We start from the raw sequence: 26501 nt of genomic DNA, 5'->3' as shown, positions 1-26501 counted from the left end.
TACTCCTGTTTGGGTAATGTTTGCTAAAAACTGCAGTGCAGAGTATTTTGATATATCTTAGAACATGTCTGGAGAAGACCTTCTCATATTCACCAATTTTGATAACTGTTTCATATTTATCATGTCCTATACTGCATTTAACCTACACCATGCCTTCATCTTTGCTTCTCTTTTTTCTCTGGAAGAAGAGAACAACCTGATTAACATTTGCCTGTCCTGTTCTAGTAATGAAGCAGTAAAGGAGTGGGTCTGCAAGGCAGTTGAGGCTTGAAATAGCAATGCTGATCTTGTAGGGATAGAGGAGCCATGCAACAGTCCTACAGTCATCCACCAGCGTGCGGAGAAGCATCATGACGTGTATAGGTCCGAAGCAGAACAAGAGGCAGAGCAGAACTACGTTCAGCAGCTTTGAAATCCGTTTACGTTCCTGTTCCACTGTGGCCTGGTTGGATTTCACAGCCGCATAGATCCCCCAGGTGGAAAACACCACCAGGAGAGAGGGAACAATAAACCCCAGGAAGAAGCGCATTACATTTGCACGAGCCAGATTCTCCGACAGCGGGAGGAAGATGTCAAAGCACACAGGAAACTTGTTGTTTTCCTGGTATGAGTCCTCCCATGTGATGGTGGTGGCATTGAAACACACCACCAACACCCAAATGGCAACACTCACCGCTGCTGCAGTGCCAACTTTCCTCAGGGAAGTGTACTTTAATGGGTGAACCACTGCCAGGTAGCGGTCAACAGCAATGCAGCAGAGGAGAGCATCGCTGGTGTAAAAGTTTGTGAAGAGAAAGTAGACAGAAAGCACACACATGTAACCTCCGTGGGCCCAAACTCCTCGCCACAGGAATTCCAGCCACAGAGACAAACCAACAGTGAAGGTCAGGTCACTCAGGGCCAGGTTGAACAGATACACACCCAGCTCATTCATCTGTCTAATGTGCTGCCATGACACGTAGAGGGAGAAGGCGTTGGACGGGATGGCAGTGATGATGATAGCCAGGTAGAAAAATATAAAAGGCTTCCTCTTGGATGCGTTGTCAACCGAGTAACAATCTGAATGATTGGTGGCCAGGGTTAAGTTTTCCATTGAAGATGTACTGTTCAAATGCTCACACCTTGTAGAGAAACACAGAAGGAAATAAGGAACGCTTACAGCGATGCATTTGAATATCTGAACCTTTAAATCAAAGGGCCACTCCACCAGTTTTACACATCAAGTTCAGTTTAAATATCAGAGATAGTACTAATCAATATAGCCCGACCGATACTGCATTTTTCAGGCCAATAATGATATTGATTGGAGTTTAAAAAATACTTTAACAATATATTGTATTGGTCAGTAAAACAAATACATAATATAAACAAAAAAAATCTTGTTTTTTTTAAACCGTGACGAAGATATGTACCGAGCAAGGTATTTTACAGTTGGAAAAATCAACTTGTCAATGCTTTCTGGTGGACAAACTATGTAATGATGCTGTTTTTCAATTACCTCAAACCTAGTTTGGCATCTCTGTACTGCAATGTTTTGTGATTTATTGGCTGACACATACAACAGTGCCAATATATCTTCAGTGAGCTAATATTGGTAGATATACTGACCTGGACAATTTATCAGTCTAGCTCTACTAGTCTAACTGTGAGAACAGCTGAATAATGTCTTCTGTGGCCTTGTTGGAAGCTTTCTGAATTCTTAAAATATAACCCTGTAAATGCCATTCAGCTTTTGTTACAAACTGGGTTTGTGGAGTTTGAAAGACATGGGTATTTACCAGTCACAGATAATCTAACCAAAGATGCTACTGTGTTGCATTAGGAAAAATGTAGGATCCAGTGTTTTTGTGGCTTGACCCATACTTGAGACTAAAATTTAAAATAATCCAGCCTCTGGTGCTTCGATTTTGACTGTTCTCTTTTAAAAAATTGTCTCATGTGATCCCCCAAACCTATTGGAAGTGCAGCACTAAGTATCATGAAAGTAGCTTTGGTCATCGTTCCTTATTGATGACAAAATACGGCCTTACTGTTGAACATCCTGGCTCAGTTTTGAGATTTGTTTCGACCATCAAGGCAACCTTCAGTTTTTGTACATTACAGTAAATTTTTAATACCAGCTTACTTGTTTGACAAAACTTGACGTCCTTAAGAGTCAACCATAAACATAATTTATTATGTATTTTACAAGGAAAAGCATAAAATCACTTCAAGTTAAAAAGTCATAAAGTTCTACTTACCCTTTCTCAGTCGTGCGTCTGCTCCAAACAGATGGAGTCATTCTGTTGTCTTGTCTTCCTCTGATTAATCAGCCAGTTTAAAGAAACAGGAAGTGTCCGCAACTGCCTCCTTGTCGTCTCTGACTACCGCACGTCATTTACTGGGTGACAGGCCTTGACAGAACAAACTGCTAGAGGACCACACGACAGATTTAATTTGGGTATGGTATGAGACTGCTTGTCTCTATGTTTTGGTGTGTCAATATAGACATGGACTCAGGTAAAGGTGATGCCGATTACTGTCTGATAAAGGAATACATATCTGCTTGACTAATTGTTTCCATGGCGTAGTTATGTTGTTATGGCTAGTTGTTATGTTTGTTACGACTGAACCTACATGCTCTTAAAGGATAGGGACACACGTTGTTTTTAATCCTGTCCTAAAAATTATACTCACATGTCCAGATGTACATTGTAAGCGCTATTGTTTGCTGTGTCACTCGTTAAAGCGATTTCAGTGTAAGGGATGTGGGACAAAATTCACAGTCCTCTTTCAGTGTAAAACATGAATTTAAAAGTTCAGCCAAAATTAATGAGACTTCAGTAAAGTAAATCAACTGGGGATCCTGCCAAGCTTTTTGGTACCAAATTCCCTCTTTGTGTCACTATACTGCGACCATGGCTTAGCACACACAAATACTGTCCGTGTAAACGCAAATTGTACTAAAATGACCTATAAACTTGTCAATGTACATATGGGCATGTGAGTATGTAAGATAGTTTGAAAAAACGTGAACCAGTCCTTAATGCAATAATGCACCATAAAAGTCGGTCAAGGTTCTGCTATTCAACTTAAATAATCAAAAAATCAATTCACAAATAAATCGAAATTAGAACTTGTTTAAACCACTGTCAGCAATTAAAGGAATAACAGATTTATTTGTCTAATAAAATGTCAAAATAACATTGTCAGTAAAAAATGTATCAGTATATGAACACCTTTTCACCTTTGGTATTACTTATTTAATTACAGTCAAAAATAATAATGTGTTCTATTTTTTTTTTTTTTTGCAATTATAGGTAAAAACAAAACAAATAAACAATTCAGTTGTTAGGAAGCTGACTGAACTCCATAGGAGCGCTCCAATGATTTCCTCCACATAAAAACTCCCCTGCCTTTCTCTAGAGCTTTCCTAATCTCTTTCTGGGCACTCTCATTGATTAAACAGTATATTATAGGATCCAGTACGCTGTTTATGGTCGTGGTGGCAACTGTGACCAGATATGGATCCCTGAGCCTCGTGGCCCAGATGCAGGCTCCGGGCTCCAATATGGCCCTGAGCAGCATGACAGTCTGGTAGGGCACAAAAGCCACTATGTAGGTTAGAAGCAGGGAAAACAACAGCAGTCCCACTTTCCTGCGCTCCCCTGTCAGGATGGAGGTGTTCTGTTGGAGTGATCGCATGATCTGATGAAAGCAAAAAGCCATGATGAAGACAGGGACCAAGAAACCCAGGCTGACCCGTATAAGAGCGAGGTTGGCATCCTCTTGTGCCATGGGTACTCGCTCCTCACACAAGTAATTTGAGGAGAACGCTTGCAGCGCCCCTGTGTGGTCAAGTAAGACAATGTGCACAACAATCTCCAAAGCCCATACAGCAATACTCACAGCTGCTGCTGTCCGCACCTCTCTGACCCGGTGAAAGTGGAGAGGATAGACCACTGCTAGATAGCGATCAACGGAGATGCAGCAAAGGAGGCCAGAGCCGACGTAAAAGCTGTTGTACATGATCACAGCCCCTAAGCTGCAGAGATCACCACCTACAGGACTCTGCAGGGCCAGTTCAATCCACATAGGAAGAGAGACTGTGTAGAGCAGGTCTGAGATGGACAGGTTGACAAGGTAGACTGCCATGTTGTTCCCTTTTCTCATCAGCATCCAGGCTACATACAGAGACAGGCAGTTCGCCGGAAAGCCCACAACGAAAAAAAGAGAATACGCAGCTGGATACATGTGTTTATCCACTGAGGAGTCCACTGTGCAGGAGGTTGATGCACTCGAGTTTGTTTGGTTGAGGAGGGCTGAAACCATCCTAATGTGATGGTGACCAAACTTGAATGTGGAAGGCAAGTGAAAGCTCTCTGTTGTGTTGAACTGAGATAAGCATCCACAATGCAAATAGCTTTTGGTGAAACACAGTTGGTCATGCCAAAAAAAACATTTTAATGGCCAAAATAGCTTTCATTGTGGCTGTCATTTTACTTTTGCAGTGTTGAAAGTTGACACAGAATCGACGGAAAAATTATACTGTATCTGAAAGTTTGTAGGATTACATGGAAATGACACTGCTCAAGAGATTTACATGTTCATGTAGGAAGCAGGAACTCACAACTTGGATTGTAATACCACCCAGAGCACCCAGAATTCAGTTTTTTCTTCTTTTGTATCCCAGTAATCGTTTCAAGACCCCTCAGATTTATCTTATAACCCTTTGAAGAGGGCCCAACCCCTACGTTGGGAACCACTGGACTACACTGTCTGTAAATAAAGTAGCTAAAACTAGCTCCACCTCAGCCAACAACATAAATAAAACAATAATTATGCATTGATGGATCAGTATCAACAACCCAACAATGTCATATAGATGTAATAATTATAGTGTATTTTGCTGATAATGCTGCTATACTTTTACTCAAATAGAATTGAAAAGCATGACTTTTACTTGTATTAGAGTATTTTTACATCGTAATACTGGTACTTTTACTTAGGTGAATGATCTGATTCTTCCACTGAAGCAAGCCAGACTATCCATCAGTCTTTCCAAACTATATATAGCATAAAAAATTCCAAGGAACATCGTGTGCAGTATTTGCATATCGTACAATTCATACCTATCACTAGTATTGTGGTGCAGTGAAGGATTCTGTTAATCCAGTTGTGTTTCATTAGGGCAAAGCAGTTTCCTCCTGAGACAAGCCAGGCAAAGACCGCCTGCAAAGTAGGTTTTTGGCATTTAGAAGCCTGTTCATTTTTTTTTCCTTTTTTAAGTCTTTTCTTACTCCCATGTTGAGGGATCACCTTTTACCAAATAAAGGCTTGTTGGAGGTTCCAATGCAACAAACACTGGAGTTAGATTGTGGATGTTTTTCTTGTGTTTTTTTTAAAGTCCTTTTTTAGAAGAGAGTTTTAATGTGGGTAACAATTCATGTCAGTTAAATATTCTTGGGATAAAGTTGGACTTTTATTTTTTTTTATTTTGATTAGGATTTACACTTTGTTACAGCAGTTGTAGTACAGTGTAATTTAGAAGTATTTCAACAAATACCAGGAAAGGCTATCTTATGGAAAAACAAGGTTGAACCTCACTAAACAAAGCTGTGACAGTGATCTATGATGGGTTGAATTAAAATAGAATCTCTGAGCCTGAGAACATTAAAAGAGTTCTTCACTGACTTAGCATTGCACCTCTATAACTGTTGGATCATGATAGACAGCTTAAAATGGATGCAGCAGAACTAGAGAAATCACCTTATTCCATGCATTCTTCTCGTTTTTCCTGCAACTTACCTGGCTGGTGGCGGCATACAACCGCAAGGTGATAATTCTAGTTTACATATGCAGTAGTACTCCCCAAAACCTGTAAAAACACTTTTAAGCGTAACATGGGAGCAATTTGACTCTAAAGCATAACTCTTTTTTTTTTCTTATTTTCATGGATATTCTTCCTATGGGCACTAAAAACATTGTTCTTTCAAAGTTCAATGCTAAGCTGTGGGAACTCAGCAACATCAGTGAAAATGAGTCTGGGGACTGAGCTAGAACCATGAGCTATCAGACAATTGTACAGATTTTTACCAAATCACCTGACTGCTTAAGGTTCTTGGCCAGTCTCACTTATTTTAGTGATGTTTCTGCTTTCCCGGTTGTCAGCAATCTCAACGATTAACTCGGTAAAGGCAGTGTTATTACTGTTTGAGAAAATGCAGTCAAAAGTGTAAAATGATTCCCAAGCTTTTTGTTAGAAACATCCATTAGAGTTTACAGACTGATATTTTCATTCAACTTAGACCAACACTATCTACCAGTTTTCTTATGCAATGAGGGATTGATTATTGCCAACATTTTTAAAGAGCTCACTTTCAATTTGTGATTCCAAATAAAGTAGGTTAGCTAATCTGAAAAAAATGGCTGGCTCTGCTGACTTGCTCTGACTTGTTTCCTGAACTAGAAGGAGCTCAACCTGTATTCATTGTTGAAAGCCTCTCCCAAACTCTGCAATCTTGACAAAAAAGTGAACTTTTGCATGTATGCCACTGCAGGTATTAAATTAAGTTGAAGTTGCAAATAGTTTCACAATTGATGAACAAAAGTTGTTTCAGAAACAGTGAAATTTGTTCACACTGCAAATAAATACCAACATGAGCGTGTGAGTCACTACTCCTCGGGAATCATAAAAGTAAATAAACTGTAAGCAGAAACAAATTGCAGAAGCAAGAAAATATGTACACAGTGTGCAGTGGTAATGCTCTTTTATAAGCAAGTTGAAATTTGCTTTTTGGAGTCAAAGGAAAAGAAAGTGTATGAGTTACAGAGTTAGACAGAAGGAAAAAATATTACATGGATATAAAATATGGAAGGTTTTGTTTTTGGGTGTTTAGCATTACAATATCACAAGTCAGTAAGAGTAAAACTGTGTAACAGTACAGAGAAATATATTCAAACACATATAGCCATAGAAAATGCACACACACAGTCATGGAACATCCTGCCATTAAAGTGTCATATTAAGACTGTAAACACTTCCTGTGCACACTCTGTTTCCATCTCTTTTGTATATTACTTTCACTACTTTAAGTCTGAAAGCATTTTCATTTAAAAAATTAGGGCATAAGTGTTAGAATGGCAGATGCAGTAATTTGAGACCCATATCTCTTAAAGTTGCACCACAAGTGGTGTAAACTCTCAGCAGGATGTTATGAGATAGAGCGGAATCTGATCCATTGCATTACAAATGACCACAGCCCTAGTTTCTGCTGTTCTGTTAACACAATGAAGCATTGAAATATTTGGTGTTGATGTCTTGTCCTCCTTCTGTATAACTTTCCTCCTGAAGTGTTGCCCAGATGAAACATGTAGAGAAAGGCCAGACACACTGAAGTAGAAGTGAATTTTAAAATGTGAGACCACATCTTCTCGACAAAAATGTGAGGATGTGTGAGTGTGCCAAGGAAGGTTTACGACTGGGAACGGATCCCAGCAAGTTAAGACGCATAACGTGACAGCGTACACCAGTGCTAAAGCCTTTGTGTCATCGAACACCTACACTCTCCCTCCTCTTAGTTAAAGCCCTGGATTATGGTCCAGCTGAAAATAATGAAAGAGTAAATTCAAATCCTACCACGGTGATCAGGATCTGATGGGCAACCATGATCCTGAGCCATGATTGGAACGTAAAATAAAAATCATATATTCTGATTACACCAATATAATGCAGGTATAACCTCCTATAGTTTCCTATCTTACTTCTGGGTACATAACAGAACATTTCTTTAAGTGACATCGTCAAAAAAACATACTCTATCTTATTAAAGGATTGGAGTCTTGCAGATCAGTATGACTCAGCCGCAAATTTAACACTCCTTGACAGGGATGTGTGTGAGGTGGTGAAGCTGAAGGTCGATCTTCTCTTATCGCTCCAATAGCTGAAGAATTCCTTAACTTTTTTCCGGAAGTTTTTCCCTACAATGACGTAGAGAATGGGGTTGAGAACACTGTTGAAGAAGGCTATGTAAATGACAATCTGTTTGCTGGTTTCTATGAAGATCGAGAGGCTGCAGTTGTCCAAGACGTTAGCTCTCACAAGCATCTCTAATATCTTCACCAGGTGGAATGGCATCCAGCAGATCAGGAACGCCACCGCGACAGCCAGGACCAGAGTGGTGGCCTTCTGCTCCCTTTTCTGAGTGTTTAACCCCTCCACTAGCCTTTTATTCAGAGATTGAATAATCTTGAAAGTGCAGAGGGAAATAATGGAAATGGGGATGATGAAGCTGAACATGATCAGCATCCCCTCACACAGCAGCAGTACACTGGTATTTGGGTAATTAAACCTGCATATTGTGTTATTTAACTCAGGAATATATTTCACTTCTCGGAAGATGAGTGTGGGGACACTCAGGAGCAAGCCCAAAGCCCACACCAGCAGACAAGCCAGTTTGGCAAACTTTGGCCTACGCATTCTGCCATGGGACAGCGGTTTCACTAGTGCCAAGTAACGATCTATGCTGACCAGAACGAGGAAGTAGATGCTGCAGTAGGCGTTAATACTGATGGAAAGGTTGACCAGTCGGCACAAGGCACTACTAAAGCGCCAGATGTATTTGTTGGCTGCATACACAGCCCAGAAGGGCAAACTGGACACCAGGATAAGGTCAGCAGCAGCCAAGTTGCTCAAGCAGATCTCAGCCACGGTGCAGGCCTTCTTGTGGAGACAGAATATCATCAGGACAAACACATTAAACACGATTCCCAGCACAGCGATGAATAGAATATAGACCGGCAACACAGTGAAGGTCCATTCCTTGGTTTCAACAGAAGGACACTGCGTGACATTCGTGCTGTTTTGGTCTCCAAGTGTAGCCACGGGGCTGAAGGCATCAGGGACGCAGTGGAGGAAAGCAAACACGACAAGACATGAAAACAACATTAACATTAAGGCAATTTGAAGGTTACTTTGAAAATTTTCTTTAACATTTGTTATAATCATAGAATAACATAGAATACTGAAAAACACTGGAATGAAAATAATAATAATAATAACAACAACAACAACAACAACAACAACAACAATGTGATTAAAAAAACATAATGTTCATCCGGATTTTCTGTGTGTGTGTATGTTGCTCTGTAAATAAACCATAAACATGCAATTTACAATAATGACATTTTTGAAAGTTATTGTATCTGTTGTTTCATTCAGCTATATCTGTGTACACAATAGTTCTCACACATATGAAGTACTCCGCTCACGACAATACATTTAACTTCATTTATTGAATGCAGTCTATATTTTTGTATCAGCACAGTACACGCACTGCAAGCAGTTTTAAGACAAGTTTGCGCAAGTACCTGTTTATCAGAAAAGAAACAGGTTGAGACGCCTACACAGTGACAGAGCTGCGGTCACGATGAAAAAAACCGCCTAAAACCACAGTGCCGCCCTTGAGTAAAGACTTTTATGAAGCGTGCCTATATTGTCATTCCCAGACAGCGTTATAAAGCACAAGCCATTGTTGATGTTGAACGATATGGAACATTGCGTCGTTGATAGCCCTTGTCAATACTTTAAAACTACAATCAATAATGGGTAAAACATACAGGAGGCATAAAGACACCAATTGGAGCGTGTGCATACCTTGTAGGAAGAGAAGTCATTGCTCCCGATTAGTTCCAGATGGAAAATGGAAAGAGAGCGAGCTACACTCTGGCCCCGATGTTTTGTCTCCCCGACTTGAACAGTCACTGAAGCGTTGCCAAATCGACTTCTTGGGAAAAATCGTCAGGGAATTGTGCTATTGGCCCTCCCTCCCTGCACCGCCTGCAACTCCTCGTAATTCATGTTTTCCATGTTGTGATCTTCGAGATGTTCATCCTCAGCGATGCTTTCGAATTCAAGGTCGGCGTTGTTTTATAATATATTTGACCTGGATGTGGATGTTAATAGATAAACTTTTGGTAGCAGTAGTGAAATACCCCGGATTTTTCCACATAAACTGGGGGAGCATGGGACGGGGTTACATATTTGAGTGGAGCTTAAGTGAACGAACTCTTCATGAATGCATTGACAGTTTGCATTGGCAGATTCCAAACATTAAAAATGATTAAATCTTTTTAAAACAGCCACAAGTACAACAGTCCTTTTCAGCCACTACAGTAAAGAGTCCCTCGCAGTATGTGTGAACTTTTCTTTTGTTCTGTTTCAGGGACTCTCCATGATATCTTCACATTTTGCCAGCACCTCCCAGCATTATATAACAATAATTCCTGATAATAACTAAAAGCACAGACCTCTGCCAAGGCCAATGTCAAACAACATACACCAGACTTCAGAGAAGAAAAAAAAATCCCATTCATAGTAAATGATCCAGATCTGCCCCAAAATTTAGTGGGTTCTTCCCTGGCCCTTGCCCCGTCTCTCAACCAAGTTCTTTGCAAATTGGCTCTGTACTCGTTGCGTAATCCTGCCGACAGTTAAACAAACATGGGTGAAAAAGTAACCTCCTTGGCAGAGGCAGTAAGCAGCAGAGGATGGATGGATGGATTACCGAATTAAAAGAGATCATTTCCTCTACTTTTATTTAAGTTTTTGCTAAAATTGAGCCACTGTTAGACAATGAGCTTCCTAGGCACTGTAGCTAGCGGTGACAGTTGTGACAGTGCTTGCAATAGGTCTGATGGCACTGACTGAAACTTTCACAAAAAAGGATTGAGACGTGTGTGCACAAAATTCACTGTCGAAACAGTCCCACTTTTAGTTTATAAATGTATAACATCTCCTGGCAGCCTGAAATCAAGTACAAGAAAAATGTTACTACCACACTATGTACAACAGACAACAGATAATATTTAAGGCATTTCTAAATAAAGATTTTATGGTGGTATAAAGACTCTAAGACTTTATACCACCTTCTACATTGGAAAACATCACACAGGAATTTAGTAAAATCAATTAATCTTTTCTCGTTAACTTAATGTGAATATGTACTTTTTTTTCCAGTTAATTCTGCTGAGAATGTCTAGTTTTAATTTGCAGACCCCTTAAGAACTAATACGAGTTGTTCTAACTTGAGGTCTTGACTTGAATGAATTAACTGCTGATAATTCACTCAACTCATTCAATGAAGTTCTACACAAGCAAAACAAGCATATTAACAGACTTCAGAGACTCTTCTTTTGAAGAAGACAAACTGTGATGAAAATCTCATTGTGTGTCTTTAATATATGTTTTAAACAAGGTCACATATCAGCTTGCAAGTTGTCTTCATTATGACTCTGGCACAAAATGTCCAAAAGCTGCAGCTGTAGGTTCTTCGTGACAAAAGAAGAGCTGGCTTTTTAAAAGGAAAGCCAACATGTGTGCAATTACTGCCTGCGTCACTAAACAGTCAAGTCAATTTAATATCATAAGTTTACTGGAGTTGTTTTCTCAAATTCAGTAAACTTAATTCAGGTTTACATTTTCAAAACTCATAAAACTATTTAATTTAAGTTCGATTAACTTCATTTTTTTAAGGCAGTGATGAGAACTTATGTTTCTAAGTTGAACGAATTCAAAATTATTTCCAGTATAAGGCCTGTTCTGAGGAAACTGAATACAGTACTTTTTAAGACTATTCAAGACCAGCGGATACTCTAGAGGAAATGAGGGGATAGGAAACGGGGAGGGACATACAACAAAGTTAACTGGATGTGAGCCAGGGATACTTTCCATCTAAATCCACAGGCTACCAGGCCACCCAGTGAAGTTTTATTATAACGTCTGAACTTGATTTTCTGCTGAGTGGGTGAAACTATCTTAGTTCACGGCAGAGATGATACTCTATACGATTAACAATCGCATGAAAATTCAGGTGTTAACATAAAAATTTGTCTTACTGCCAACAATCAAAAACAGCAATACACGTTTTAAGTACAGAGATAAAAGAAACTGTGTAGAAATGATCTGATTCAAATGAATTTTAAAGTTATCAGGACTCATAAGGAGATTGCATTTGTCTCAGGACTGTTAATAATAGCAGAAATATGCAGACTGTGAGCAGAAGTGTTAACATGTCTTGGTCTATGAGATTAGCAAAAACAGTTTTTTACAAAAATAAAATTTCACACTGAGCTGAAAAAAAATTTTAAGGACATGGAGCTCCTCGTGTGGAAAAAACTCAGATCCACTTAAAATATGAGGATGCCGCTCTGTATGGGATTTAAATTAAACAACTGATTTAATTTTTTCTGTGATGAGGATGAAAAATGACCCGTATATGTGCACTGGATGGGATTAAATCCCTGACCAGTGCATGTAATGGTAAAATCACCTCCCCTCCCCTAAATCAAATCCGATGGTCTTACAAACTATTTTCACACAAACATCCGACTCAGATTGATTTAAGTGAAGAATGTGACAAGATGGAATTACTTTCTGTCTGGAATAGATATAGCCTCGTTTACTTTGCAGAGTGTTCATTCTCACCAGTTGACCTGTGAAATAGTGAAACTCACAAATATCCAATTGATTGGACTTAGAGGATGGGAAATAAAATCTTGTTAAGGGAACAACGAACACATCCTTGTTTGTATAACTGCACGCTCAAAGAATACAAGCTGCAGAATTACTGGAGAGATGTGTGACTGGCATTTAATGCAATGCATAGAGAATAAAGACGAAAGGCCTTCTTCATAGAAGTGATTGGAGGAAAAGCATAGGTGTGATTAAAATCTAAAGAAAGGCTGAATTCTATTTAGCTGCTTCAGCTTCAGGGTCTTGTTTTGGTGCGTACTGACTCACTGTCACGTAATTCGCGAAATTCTGATGTGAAACAAGATAGCTGCAGCAACTGTCCCACCCGCCAACACCATTTCCTCTCCTGCCTCCCACTCATCAATCCGCCTGTGGGACAAGGGGACATCATCAAAATAAAGAGGGACTCAGCAACATGCCAAATGAGATTCCTGGGGAATGAAAGGCGTAGCGAGCTAGGGAAATGGGATCATCACAGCAATGAGATTTAAACCAGGCCAAAACAAGGCCTCACATTAATTAACTGTGATTTTTCACGTTATTAGATTTAAATTATATGGCCCTGGAAATGGTTGTCACACACAGATGCCCAAATGGCTGACAGATTACACACTACACATGAATACTGTAGAGATTTCTTTACTACGACTACGGCTTAATGGCAAACTTATATATTGTTATAACAATGCAACCTCAGGCTTTTCTGATGGATGTTTGTATGAACTGCCCATTATAAGATTTGCAGTAATGGCACGTTAGCATGTCAACATGCATGCACTTGGTATGGTAACATGTTCACAGTATAATGTTAGCATATTAATCTCAGAATAGCTAATAATGACGTAATTGCAGTCATTGCTTTTAGAATTTTTTCTCAAATGAACTTAAATTTCAAGTGGAAATGGGAATTTGGTGGTGGTATGAGCTTGACGAAAAGTCAGGAAATTGCCAAAATTAGGAGTCATTATCTGGGAACAATAAATGTTTGTACCAAGTTGAACACCTGAAACGAAAGATATCTCAGTTAAACTTCCCCAAACCCTTGAAAGAGCAGGACAAAGCTGCTAGTGAAACTGCCAAATCATACGGGACAGGTTCTCTTTTACTAGGGCTTTAGTTTAATGTTACCTGTAACACCACAAAGCCATAATGCAAAGTCATAGGGTCACAGTTCTCCACTCTGATAAGATGCTTATACAGAGCCTCCTAGATTCACACTCTATAATGTTTGCAATCAAAAGTGTCAAAAACTGCATTACTCAAAATTGCATAAAATGCTACTCAACTGCAATACTGTGAGCAGGTAAACTCATCAAGTTGGACCCATTTACACCTGCTTTCTGCCTCTCTACAAAAGTTAGTTTTATGAATGAATTAAGAATGTAAATGTACACAAAGTACATGGATGGTCATTCCTTCATATTAGTCTGCAGTGTGACAAAGAATGATCAAGAAAAGACATTAAAAGGCGAAGTCTAGATAGAATTTCAGATAAGCCAGGTTTTGTTTTATGTGTTTAATATTAAAACACAAGTCAGTAATCACAAGGCCACGTAACAGTTCACAGAAACAGATTCAGATACATGCTGTGTGTCCACAGAGCGATATATAAGTGTCATTACAGAGACTGTAAACCATAATCAGCATCCATTTCCCCAACAAACTACACCCATTATATCTTTTTGTGTGTCGATAATTTCCAAAAAGCACAGTACTAAACATCCTCTGATAGTGCTCTTTAACTATATAACAGCATTATTATTATTATATTAAGTCTCATGAAATAACAATTTATTCTGTATTTACATCCTGAATCTATCTGTATAATGTATATTGTATCACTTTACCCATTAGCAGCAACAAAACTGGAGGACAGGATGCCATGAGTAAGAGTCACATCTGATCCTTTGCATTAAAAATGACCACAGTCTTAATTTGCTCTGTTCTGTTGATGTAAGTGGAAATAACAGAGCGTTGATAAGTGGTCATATCTGATCCAATGCGATGAAGTCTAGTCCTCCTGTAGATGGCAGCAACTTTCTTCCTAAAGTACTGCCCTGAGAAGACATACAGCAGTGGGTTGAGGGCACTGTTGAGAAAGGCCAGATACACTGATACTTGACCTCCTATATCGAGAGTGTGAGACCACAGCTTCTCATCCAACGCTTGGACATCACAGAGTGTGTCGAGGAAGGTGAATAGCTGGAAGGGAGCCCAAAACAGAAAGAAGAGTAGTGTAACAGCATACACCAGTGCTGTGGCCTTTCTGTCGTTAGCATTATGAATACCTACATTCTCCCTCCTCTGAGCTAAAGCCTTTATTATGTTCCCACTGCTGAAAACAATGACCAGAACAGGGATCACAAAGCCCACCACGTTCATCAGAACCTGATGGGCCAGCTTCCAAGAGCTATCATGAGAGTAATCCAGTACACAGGACACTGTCCTGTGCTCCTCAATGAACTTCACCTTTCTGTGAACCATAGTCGGTGTGCTTAGTAGGAGCCCTAGTATCCACAGGATGAAGCAGGTCACCTTGGCATAAAGTGTCCGTCTCAGCCACCTGGCTTTCACGGTCTTCACAAGAGCTAGGTAGCGGTCAACGCTAATCATGGCCAGGGTGTAGATGCTGGTGTAGAAATTAATGGTGAAGAGGGAGTTGACCAGTTTACATAAGGTGTCTCCGTATGGCCAGTTAAAGTCATTGAGGATGTTCATTGCCCAGAAAGGGAGGCCACATAAGAGAATAAAGTCGGCCATTGCCAGGTTGCTCAGGTAGATCTCCGCAACAGTTAGTCGATCCTTGTTGGCCACAAACACCCCCAGGACAAAGCTGTTAAAGAGAAGGCCTAACGGGCATAAGATGAAGAGGTATGGGGGTATGACATTGTAGATGATATCCCATGCATCAGAGACTGGAAACTCTGATGGACTCACTGGCAGGGACATACTGTTGTTTGCAGACCCCAGTGTTTCCACAGAAGCAAACTTCTCTGGTTCCATTGGCTAAAAAACAAAATTCAAAACTCGTCTGTAAAATGCTATTGTTGGATACAAACACATAGTGCTGTTATTTATGGAGTCACAGGAGTGCCATAAAAACGAATAACTCTGTAACTGAATAAGAAAATAAATGTAGAAATATAAAGAGGAATAATAAATTACTCTATTTTTTTCTGTATTTTTTATCTATTTATTTTTATATAATGTCACTTATTTATTTTCATCCCTTTTTTTTTTTTCCATATTCTTTTCTCTATTGCTTTTGCTTTTCCCTATTGCTTTTGTTATTCCTTGAAGGGCCAAGTTGTCAAACAGCTGGATTTGTGTGGTCCTTCCTGTCCAAACTGAGCAGTCAATTCCTGCACACATGAATCCTGCTTTGGCAGGGGCTTTTTAGCACGGACAACAGGATGTTGTACACCTCTCCTTAACTCTTGTTCCACTTCTGCTACAATGTTGTCTTTCCTAATTTGGAACTGCTACCACATTCACACTGTGCATGTGCAAGTCCATGTTACGTCTACTTCTTGTTGTCTTCGCTAAAAAGCTCCCGCCAAAGCAGGATTCACGTGTGTAGGAATAGCAAAGCAATAGGGAAAAGAATAAGAAAAAATAAAGAGAGAAAAATAAATAAATAAATAAAGAAAGAAAGAAAGAAAAAAATAGACTAATTTATAGGCTATTATATATATATATATATATATATATATATATATAAATATTTAAAAGTATATAAATAAACATATACAGAAATAAATTAGCGAATAAATGTGAAAATAAATGTAATGCTTATAAATGTTCTTTTATGTTGTTATTTGTCATTATATTTCCACATTCATTTATTCTTTTATCTATTCCTCTTTATATTTCCAGATTTACTTTCATATTCTTTTATATGGCATTCCAATTACTACACAGTTATTTTGACGACCACTTCACCAAATATTAAAACCGAAAAGTTCATAATTTCCTGTTCATACACAATAAAATAAAGGATCATGTCGCAAAATGATACATGAACAATAAAGTTATAGCTGACATGGTGACGTTTGTTCATTTAGGCTGCTTTAGCTCTGCTGATGAAAACAGACAGCCACACATAAACAAGTCGATTAATTTCCCTGTACTTTAGTGTTGTTTAGTTTAAGACTTAAAATATTCACCAAACAAGTCTTGCTCATTCATTCAGTATATGTCTCAGTAAAACCTTCTGTGTTGTTGTTGATTTCATGCAGTACCTTAAATCATTTTCTGCAAATTAATGGCTGAACATCTGTCACATTGAGTATTTTGTACAGACTGTGTAGCACCTGTAAGTATTTTTAAAGAACAAAATTTGATTGTCGAAAGAAAAAAAAGACAGAACATGAGCAGTTCTTACCGCACGTTTCATGAAAATGTTCCTCCTGTGGTCAAACGCTAATGATAAAACATGTGTCTGGAACTGGGCTCTTCTGTGTACACTGAGCTTCTGGTGAGTGTACGCAGCAAGTCGGAGGGGAGATGTACTATGCGTCTTTTTTGTATACAGTTGCATTCTCCAACACCCTTGGACGAGGAGTTCATATATCAGTTTGTATATGAAAGAGTCAAAAATTTGGTCTGTGTACATATAGATACGCTAAAACTGCAGTGCACTAAATGTATTGGAGAGAAGCTAAAACTGCAGATGGCAATGCACCAAATGTGTACACTACTGCACACTATTAAGACAAAATTAAGAAAGATTAGTTTATTATGATTAATAAAATATTATTAGGGTAGTATTATTTATTAAGTATTATTTCATTATTTGAAAAAGAAAATTGACACTTAAATGATACTGATACATAATGTTTTCAAGTAATCATAACAATAGTCCTGAAGTTATTAATCGAGTATTAATTCAGGATGATAAAATGGCAACAGTAACAAATAACAATCAAACTTTTCCAGAGAGCAGGTTTAACAAACTCTGAGCCTAACCCTGAACTCTGAGTTGAGTAATCCTGAGATTGGAAACTCAGAGTTCTTGGTTCCAGAACAGATGATCTGAGTAAGTTCAATCAACTCTGAGTATGTTCACTCTGACTTAAGTGTTTGCCCGGTGAATGATTAAAAAAAAACCCATCATCAATAGAGCTCCAATACCACAATTTACCATGGCAACGGGTAAATAAAGAGCAGAGCTTGCATTTTAATCCAGTGGAGCTTGAAAGAATAAAGTGTGGCAATGCACATTTATCTTAAAAAAACACAGCAGCAGCAGTGAAAGAGCCTGTTGAGTTGGAAAAAAGAGTCAATATGTAATAACACTATTACATTTTATTCAGCATAGTCCACTAGACCACATCATTTAGCAGACTTTAATTTCCTTAATGGATGATAAAGTGCTGGACTCTGATAGATTAATCTTTTAAATATATTTATTCAGCTGTAACCTAATGGGGACAAAGTGCTGGTGTTAGCAGAAGATGAAAATATAGATCAAACAAATGAGTTTTAATTTCATAAATCTATGATTGTAACCTCATAGTCTGACCCAGTAGTAGCCTAATGATTTTGGTGTTCTGCAGTTGAAAAAGCATCTAGGTTCAAACTGAGTGTACATTTCCGGATGATTATTTTACATTTAAAAAACCTCAACTGCATTTAATGACTTAACTATGACAGGAATGTCCCATCATTGCGACCAATCTCAACATGAGAAATGATTACTCAGAAATCAGTGTCTTATATGTCAAAAGCTTCACACAGATTTTTTAAAATTTAAAGTGATTAATGCACGGTAAATGTTTCAGTGCAGGGAACTGCTTGACAACCGGCCAGTTGTCCACAGTCACAGTGTTATAATTCTAAGCTGAGGATGAAGCCACGATGTGTAATATCTGAATGTAAAGATCGCTGTCTTTGTCCTTACATGGATGACTGATTGATCATAAAAGAGGTAGCCTTAGTAAAGATAGGTCTTGGGTAACAAACTAATATCCAATCAGGATTTTAATTGTCTCCCATCATAAACTTCTGCAAATTAATGTGCTCTGATATGTGCTTTGATATCAACTGTATTAATGAAGAGATGAATTGGCGTCAGACAACTTGTTCAGGCTTGGCAGGAGGAGAGTTAAAGTCATCTTAGAGTTTCCCTGAGTTAACAAACTCAGAGTTTTCACTAAACCCACTTTCTGAAAGAGGACCCTGGACAGATTCCGAAATATAAACAGAATTTTTTTGTCAGTATTTATTGGAAAGTGTTATCTAAAGATGACCCCTTTATGGTCAAAATGAAGACAGCACATGTGGTTTATACAACCATTAAGATGTTCTGAAAGGGAAATTGAATCCTTGTGGTCTAATGTATAAACAACCCTTTCTTATCAAAACAGAGAAACTCCATCCTTCTAATAGTCAGAGATGTTACTTTATTGAAGACAACAGCACTCATACATGGTTGAAAAATCTTAAATAATATTAAAAACTTTTCTTTTTTAAAAGCCTCAGTGGATAATTTGTTGTCTGGAATTCAAATGCTTTGTGGTTGATGTATTGTTTACTCAATTTTCTATATTGATAATGCAGAATTTAAAGCCAGTAACAATATTTCACTCTGTACACGCTATACTCTAAAATACACAAACATGATGGGAGTAAGAGCAAGTTTTTGCACATGAAGTCGTTCAACAAAACAAAACCCCAGGTCTAAGAAAAATAATTCAGCTTCCTGATCATTGCTATAAAAATAGAAAGCTCCACCTCAGATGATACCCAGCAGAAATATCACCAAGTTAAGACAGCCAGCCTCACCTTTGTTAAGCAATAATAACTGAAATGGAACAACTCTGAAAGGAAACTATTGTTGACAATAATGAAATCAAGTTCAAGATTGAAAAACACAATACAGTGTAATGGAAAATATTAGTCAAAGCTAGCTCTGAAGGTAATTTATCCCAAACAAAACAATGGAGCTGCATATATTTCATATGCAGCAAATTACTTGACATTTAGCTTTTATGCTTTTACATACATTTGGAATTTCTTTGTCACTTCACTAAAGTTAACCTCCTCCAAGAAACATCAGTCCCAAAATCAAAACAATGAACATTTTAAATTGTTTTGAATCACAACATATTACTTTCAAAGGTTCAGCAGCTTGGAAAATCTTGAAATGTTATTTGCTTTCTTGCCAAGACTTAAAAAAAGAAGCTTGATACCACACTCGTGTCTGTATGGTAAATATGAAGCCGGATAGCTTAGCATAAAGACTGGAAACAGGGGAAACAGCTAGCCTGGCTCTGTACAAAGCTAACAAAACCCACCTACCATCACCTTTAAAACTCATAAATTACCAAATTATGTCTCATTTGTTAAATCTGCACCAAAACAAAGTGTAAAATGACATTTTGTAGTTTTACATGCCAGACTATGCCTTGTTTTTTTTGCACAGACTAAAAAATGAGATACAACATTTTAATTTGTGAGCTTTAGAGGTGCTGGGAGGTGAATTTCATTGACGAAGCCAGGCTAGCTGTTTCCCCGTTTCCAGTCTTTATGCTAAGCTACAAGCTATAGCTCCATATTTACCATACATGGAGCTATCAACCTTCTCATCTAACTCTCATATTGCATTTAATTAAACTCAAATCTTTTTTAGAAACATTTTCTCTTCATATGTAGTTGAGATTTATATTTTAGTATTGTCAGTTTTTTTTAGTTAATGTGATTGGCATTTGAATGACTAGACTTCCCCCACTGCCGTTTCTCCCTGAACAGCACTAGTCTAAACACTTCCCTTGCTCTCTGCTTGAAGTGGTTCCCCACAATCACATAAAGGAAAGGATTCAACGAGCTGTTACTGTAGCCAAGGTAAGTAGCTAACTGGTTGCCAATGTCCAGCACATATGCCCACGTACATCCAGAGATGACTTCATAATGATCCAAAGTGTCCAAGAAGATCAGAATCTGGTAGGGCAGCCAGCAGAGAATAAACACAGCCAGAACAACAAGGATGAGGTATGTTGCTTTCCTCTCCACGCTTCCTCTGCTGCATTTTCTCATCTTCTGACTGCTCCGAATGACTTTAGTGATATGGTAACTACAGAATGATGCAATAGGAACAGGGACAAGGAAGCCTACTATGCTGACAGTCATGTTGTAGCGCAGTCTCCAGCCCTCATGGGGGTATGCTAGGTAGCATGCTTCAATGCCCAAATGAGGGAAGAACTGCACAGAGCGGAAGAGGATAGCAGGGAAGCTGAGGAAGATTCCAGCAATCCAGATACTGAAGCAAATCCCACGTGCCCATAAAACCCGTCTCCCCCTCCCCTGGGACAGCGGCCTGGTGAGGGCCAGGTATCTGTCCACGCTCACAAGTGTAAGGAACAGCATACTGCAATAATAATTCATCCCAATGACAATATTGATAAGTTGGCACATTGGCTCCCCAAACCTCCAGTTGAACTTGTCAATAATGGTTGCCACCCAGAATGGCAGACACGAAACCATGAGGAGATCAGCTAATGCCAGGTTGCTCAGGTAGATGTCAGCCACAGAGCTGCGCTTCTTCTGGAGACAGATCACGCAAAGCACAAAGGAGTTGCCAATTACTCCAAGAAAGCAGATGATGGACATGTAGGCCGGCTGCATGGTGTAAACCCAGTCCCATGCATCCGTGTGGTTGCAGAAAAGCTCAGCTCTAGTGGCACTCTCCATAAGTCACTCATCCGCTGAGGATCACTGTGAAAGCTGTTCCACAGTAAAAGCAGTTTTGGGTCGAGAAAATAAGGTGTGGTCACCACAAATACACATACAAGTAAAACCTTTTAACTGTGTCAACACAGGTTTGATGTATGTGTTGCTACCTTGACGTCATGATCTGAGGGCTAAACGTTAAGGGATAATTGATTTAATGGTGTGTGGATAATGGTGGTTTATCGGTCCGAGCACACAGCATGCACATGCCATCAACAAAGAGGGGAGCCTTAGCAGCAGATGCTGTAAGGAGCATGTCTCTATTTGTAAACAACTCAGGCCACACATTTATACCTGCATGGATTTATAAATACATACAGTATGATTACACACACACACAGAATCAATCACACACACATGCATAAACACAGTGATAATGTGCAACCGAAATTTGAATTCTCCTCACTTTTGTGTAAGGAAGTGTTAACTATGATACTGCAACCACAGAGCATATTTGTCCATTTTTCAGGAAAATAAAATCGTTTGGACTAGTTTGAGGAGACCTTGTGTAAGATTCCATCCTCTGGATGAGAGTTTTTCATGGCAGTTGGTGAGTAACACTGCGAAAATCAGGTACATCCTGTCTCAAAAAGATGCAGTAAAACTAGTCCATGATTTTGTTACTTCTAGGCTGGATTATTGTAATTCCTTATTATCAGGCTTACCCTACAAATCTCTCTAAATACTCTCCATCTGATCCAGAATGCTGCAGAGCGACTGACTGAGCACTGACAGGAACCGGGAAAAGAGATCATATTTCTCCTGTATTAGCATCTCTGCATTGGCTCCCTGTAAAATCCAGAATAGAAAAAATCCTCCTCTTAACCTACAAAGCTCTTAATGGTCAGGCACCATCCTATCTTCATATCAGGCTCCCCTACTGTGGAACCATCTTCTAGTTTGGGTCTGGGAGGCAGACACCCTCTCCTCATTTAAGATTAGTCCCCAAACCTTCCTTTTTGATAAAGCTTATCAAAAAGGAAACGTATGGAAAACACCAATGTAAAGTTCGGGAACCTGAAACTACAAAAAGGTAAATAAAACTTAAATTCTTTCTTTTCAGAGGATATACAGTATATACAGTACACTGATTCCTTAGAAAAAATTAGTTTTTATTTCAGTTTGATTTCAACATGCAGACCTAAGTAACACATTTGTACAAGAAAGAAAATATATTTTACATGCGAAAGAGAGTAAAAAGCATAGTGTCTTAACCCTGAAAGGCAGACGAAAACACATGAAACAGGTCAAACTGTGTATTTTTGGGCGTATACTTGACCGTTTGAGGTAACTTTGTCTGGGTGCATGTTTTTTGTTCCACAACAATTTACAGGCTTGGCAATAGTGGTAAAGCCTGAATCTTAAGAAAGATTTCCTGTTTGGCATCACATGCCTTTTTTTGGGGGGGAAAGTAGGGGTGTACCCTTACCCTCAGGCCACAGCCCACACTGAGTCAACATTGGGCCATTAAATGGTAGTGTGGGGAGAGATGACAACTGATGTCTATGCAGCCAGCAAAAAAGAAGCATGTTTGTTTGTCACCACTGGAAACTCTTCGACAGAATCCTGTTTTTAACTCTGCAGACAATGAGTCAAAAACATGAGAAAACACTTAGCAAGCAGTTGTTGGGGTTCTCTTACATTCAACTTTTTTTGCTCAACATTTAAGAAAATTATAAAGATCCAATGAGATATCCATAAAACCATACATATATTTTACTTGATGCTTATGTGCGGAGGTAAACAAATAGTGGTACTATTTACAATCTGAGTTATCAGAAACATAAGAAAGAATATGAAATTTATATTTACATATATTATTTTACAGAAACAAGGCAGATTTACATCACACTACATCCAGATACTGCTGTTTGTCGATGTTTGTAACAAGGGGCCAGCTGTATGTTCTTGCATGTGGTGGAACTGTTATGAAAGTGTGAAAAACAATTCTATATGGTTAGGTTTTTCAGCTTATTCAGCTAAGTGATATACAATTATCTAGCATGGTTGAGACAGAATAACATTTTTGTTAGCAACCTGAAACACCCTCTCCAGCACGAAACATTACAGCCCCATATGACTGTACACATATAGTTACATTTCCTAAAAATCATTTTGAGAAGACATCTCATCAAAGATTGATTTGAGGAAGGATGATTTGGTCCCATTACTATACACTTACATCCACTGCAAATCTATTCATAAATATATTTCATCATTAGCGCAGGATTATGACTGTAAAAATGACTGTATTCCACAGTCATCTTTCTGCAAATTCTACTTTTGAGAGGAACAGTGCTTTTGACAACAACATTTTATATCACAGTCTTTACAGTAGAGGACAGGTGTGAACGAGTGGACTCCAAGGTTGCTGTTCTCTTAATGCTCCATTGCTTGAAGAGTTCCCGAACTTTTTTCCGGAAGTTCTTTCCAACAATGACGTACAGGATGGGGTTGAGGACACTGTTGAAGAAGGCTAGGTAGGTGAAGATCTGGTTGCAGATTTCTAGGACGGTCGTTAAGTGACACCCTCTCAGGAGTTCAGCCCTTAGGAGCACGTCCAGTATGGTGACCATATGGAATGGAACCCAGCAGATGAGGAAGGCCAGGAGGACGGCCAGCACCAGAGTCGTAGCCTTCTGCTCTGTTTTCTCAGCACTGAACCTCTCTATTGCCTGGATTTTCAAAGCCTGGATAATTCTGAACGTGCAGAATGAGATAATCAAAATGGGGATGATGAAGCTACAAAAAATCAACATTCCATCACAGAGCAGCTCTACAGTTTGGTTTGGGTAATCCAGAATGCATGCGTTAACACCAAACTCAGAGATATAGTTCACCTCCCGGAAGATGAGTGTGGGGACACTCAGGAGCAAGCCGAAACCCCACACTAACAGACAACCCAGTTTGGCATACTTTGGCCTACGCATTCTGCCATGGGACATTGTATGCACCAGTGCTACATAGCGATCTATGCTGACCAGAACGAGGAAGTAGATGCTGCAGTAGACGTTCATCTTAATGCCCAGGTTGACGACTTTGCACAACAACTGACCAAAGGGCCAGTTGAAATCGTTGAATACGTTTACAGCCCAGAAGGGCAAACAGGACATCAGGACAAGGTCAGCAGCAGCCAAGTTGCCCAAGTAGATCTCAGCCACGGTGCAGGCCTTCTTGTGGAGACAGAATATCATCAGGACAAACACATTAAACACTACTCCCAGCACAGTGATGAGCAGGATATAAACTGGCTGACTGGTGTTGAGCCACTCCCAGTCATCCTGAATAGGACACTGAGTGCCATTGGTGTTGTTTTGTTCTCCATATAAAGCTGTGGCGCTGAAGCCTGGGACACTATGAAGAACAAAAAAGGACAATTATATGCTGACAAATACACTTATTTGCTTTCTTGTGAGAGTTAGATGAAAAAATGGATTGACTCGGGTCTTTAGCTTACCCTAACATAAAGGGTGGAAACAGGGAAACAACAAGTTGGGCTCTGTCCAATGCTATAAAGCTTTTCCTAGCCACCTTTTCCAGCTCCTCATTTACGATTTCAGTTATATCATCAGTGATGCCAGCGGAGTGGAATATATAATACATACTGTCATAGTCTAAGGAAACATTTACTAACACATTACTAATATTAATCAACTCCTGCCATTTTTTGATTGTTTTGGAGTGCCTCCGCCCACTGGGGGAATAATCTTTATAGACTCATCCCCTGACTTGGCCGTTATGTTTCCACCAGAGCAGAGTTGAACACTGGCATGATCAATGCTGAAGGCATTTCTGCTTGTGCAACACTACAAGCAGAGGTACTAAAATAACAGAAGCTACCACAAAAAAGTTTGGGCTACTACAAACAGCTGTTCATCAGTTGAGCTCTTTGAGTGCCAGCTACACACTCAATCATAAAACAAAGCGGTGTATTAAATGCCCATCTCTATACTGTACATCAGCTGTTAATGGAATTACTAATTGCTGTGGTGCAACCTTAAATTATACCAGGGACCAGCCAGCCTTCCCATCAATCATCTAATTCAGTGGTACCTTAGTCCCATAGTACAGTGACCACTAATGAGCAACAGGTTCAGCTCGGTTCCCTCTAACTCCCCTGAGGGTGTTTGATTTTGCTGTGCACATTGAGAGATATCATTTGACTCAGCTGGTATTCTGTTTTGCCTAGAACCATCATGTCCAAGTCCATTGTATTTTCAAATCATACTCAACAAGTGTACTACAAATCATTAACAGTCAATAGAGCTGCAAATTAAGAGCAAACTCCAAACCATCAAATGTGTCACCAAAGTGTTTGTTTTTGCTGTAAAGAGGAGAAACCAGTACTGTGGCAGTGGACAAAATAAATCCAGAAGCTCCTGCTGCAAATTGCCACATGTGCTCTGCAATAACCACGTTTGACGTTTATAAAATTCATGGTCTTTAGCGTATGTTCTCATACTTGGGCCAGAGTTGAACAAAGATTTGACGCACTGCAGTCAATGCAATTTTCATTCAAAATTACATTCTATCAACACATCTATTACTGCTGCTGTTCATGGACAAAACACTAAACTTGTTTAGAGAAAGAGGGGTCCTCGTGGAAGGGCTCATTCCAGTTTTTCATCTCTCGGAGTTTGTTTTGGCTTTATTTAACTGAAATGGCTACTGCTATATTCTGTCTGAGATATTCTGTCACCCAACATATCTTGATGTATGACAAATTTGAGCAACAGCTTTATTCACACATGTCAGTACATTTTTAGTTTCTGTACATGGTTACTGACATCATCCCATCATGTAACTTGCAATTCTCAGTGTTTAAAAAGAGATAATGTATCACTGATTATGTGAAATATTTTATAAAATATAAAGCACATGAAAATTATACATACCTTGTAGGTTGAAGAGTCATTCCTCCTGAGTAAGTCCAAAGATTAAATGACCAGATGCCCAGCCAAACTGTTCCCTGTCCCTCCCTTTCCCTCTTCTGTCTGTCTCTGACTCACTCTCTTAAAGGAAACCGTAATTAAAGTGATGTCATCCAAAAAAAAAAAACCTCATATTTCAGTCTGCATGCTCCCTATCTCTCTATTTGTCCTCCTCTTAGTAAGATCATACACAGCATGCATATCTGTTTGAAACTTTATCATCCAGCTTTATCCAAAGTGGGTAAGTGTCACCAGTTTGTGTCTAATTACACTGCCTTGTTAGGACATTTTTGAGAATTCCAGTGGAAAACAACTACAATGACCCAAAA

The 26501-nt window shown here is 39.1% G+C and overlaps 6 protein-coding genes across 6 annotated transcripts; all 6 read right to left on the bottom strand.

The window, feature by feature from the left end:
- Nucleotides 1–19: 19 nt before the first annotated feature.
- Nucleotides 20–3011, bottom strand: LOC120795676 (psychosine receptor-like). Its single transcript, XM_040137765.1, has 2 exons — nucleotides 2241–3011; nucleotides 20–1121 (listed from the first exon to the last, which is right to left on the bottom strand). Exons 1-2 carry the CDS (start codon nucleotides 2279–2281, stop codon nucleotides 143–145), a joined length of 1020 nt encoding a protein of 339 aa, XP_039993699.1. The 5' UTR covers nucleotides 2282–3011; the 3' UTR covers nucleotides 20–142.
- A 319-nt stretch (nucleotides 3012–3330) lies between these two features.
- LOC120795464 (G-protein coupled receptor 4-like) lies at nucleotides 3331–4311 on the bottom strand. The gene has a single exon (XM_040137406.1). It carries the CDS (start codon nucleotides 4309–4311, stop codon nucleotides 3331–3333), a length of 981 nt encoding a protein of 326 aa, XP_039993340.1.
- Nucleotides 4312–5517: 1206 nt separating this feature from the next.
- LOC120794951 (B2 bradykinin receptor-like) lies at nucleotides 5518–9845 on the bottom strand. Its single transcript, XM_040136360.1, has 2 exons — nucleotides 9635–9845; nucleotides 5518–8867 (listed from the first exon to the last, which is right to left on the bottom strand). The coding sequence occupies exons 1-2, from the start codon at nucleotides 9652–9654 to the stop codon at nucleotides 7829–7831; spliced, it is 1059 nt and encodes a 352-aa protein (XP_039992294.1). The 5' UTR covers nucleotides 9655–9845; the 3' UTR covers nucleotides 5518–7828.
- A 4559-nt stretch (nucleotides 9846–14404) lies between these two features.
- Nucleotides 14405–15514, bottom strand: bdkrb1 (bradykinin receptor B1). Its single transcript, XM_040137404.1, has one exon. The coding sequence runs from the start codon at nucleotides 15512–15514 to the stop codon at nucleotides 14405–14407; it is 1110 nt and encodes a 369-aa protein (XP_039993338.1).
- Nucleotides 15515–20200: 4686 nt separating this feature from the next.
- Nucleotides 20201–21202, bottom strand: LOC120795462 (B2 bradykinin receptor-like). The gene has a single exon (XM_040137403.1). It carries the CDS (start codon nucleotides 21200–21202, stop codon nucleotides 20201–20203), a length of 1002 nt encoding a protein of 333 aa, XP_039993337.1.
- A 1183-nt stretch (nucleotides 21203–22385) lies between these two features.
- Nucleotides 22386–26227, bottom strand: LOC120795000 (B2 bradykinin receptor-like). The gene is made up of 2 exons (XM_040136429.1): nucleotides 26137–26227; nucleotides 22386–24595 (listed from the first exon to the last, which is right to left on the bottom strand). Exons 1-2 carry the CDS (start codon nucleotides 26154–26156, stop codon nucleotides 23557–23559), a joined length of 1059 nt encoding a protein of 352 aa, XP_039992363.1. The 5' UTR covers nucleotides 26157–26227; the 3' UTR covers nucleotides 22386–23556.
- Between the last annotated feature and the right edge of the window lie 274 nt (nucleotides 26228–26501).

This window comes from Xiphias gladius, chromosome 10, assembly GCF_016859285.1.
Source record: "Xiphias gladius isolate SHS-SW01 ecotype Sanya breed wild chromosome 10, ASM1685928v1, whole genome shotgun sequence".
NCBI classification, from domain to species: Eukaryota; Metazoa; Chordata; class Actinopteri; order Istiophoriformes; family Xiphiidae; genus Xiphias; species Xiphias gladius.
The sequence above is the reverse complement of the archived record's forward strand: the minus strand, read 5'-3'. Positions and strand labels throughout refer to the sequence as shown.

Bases quoted from the DNA above. Each gene is read 5' to 3' on its own strand.
- LOC120795000 (XM_040136429.1), bottom strand. From the start codon at position 26,156: ATGACTCTTCAACCTACAAG. The intron at 24,596-26,136 runs GTATGTATAATT...TGTTCTTCATAG, and splicing joins ATGACTCTTCAACCTACAAG to TGTCCCAGGCTTCAGCGCCA.
- LOC120795464 (XM_040137406.1), bottom strand. From the start codon at position 4,311: ATGGTTTCAGCCCTCCTCAACCAAACAAACTCGAGTGCATCAACCTCC.
- LOC120795676 (XM_040137765.1), bottom strand. From the start codon at position 2,281: ATGACTCCATCTGTTTGGAGCAGACGCACGACTGAGAAAGG. The intron at 1,122-2,240 runs GTAAGTAGAACT...TTTCTCTACAAG, and splicing joins AGACGCACGACTGAGAAAGG to GTGTGAGCATTTGAACAGTA.
- LOC120794951 (XM_040136360.1), bottom strand. From the start codon at position 9,654: ATGACTTCTCTTCCTACAAG. The intron at 8,868-9,634 runs GTATGCACACGC...TGATGCCTTCAG, and splicing joins ATGACTTCTCTTCCTACAAG to CCCCGTGGCTACACTTGGAG.
- bdkrb1 (XM_040137404.1), bottom strand. From the start codon at position 15,514: ATGGAACCAGAGAAGTTTGCTTCTGTGGAAACACTGGGGTCTGCAAAC.
- LOC120795462 (XM_040137403.1), bottom strand. From the start codon at position 21,202: ATGGAGAGTGCCACTAGAGCTGAGCTTTTCTGCAACCACACGGATGCA.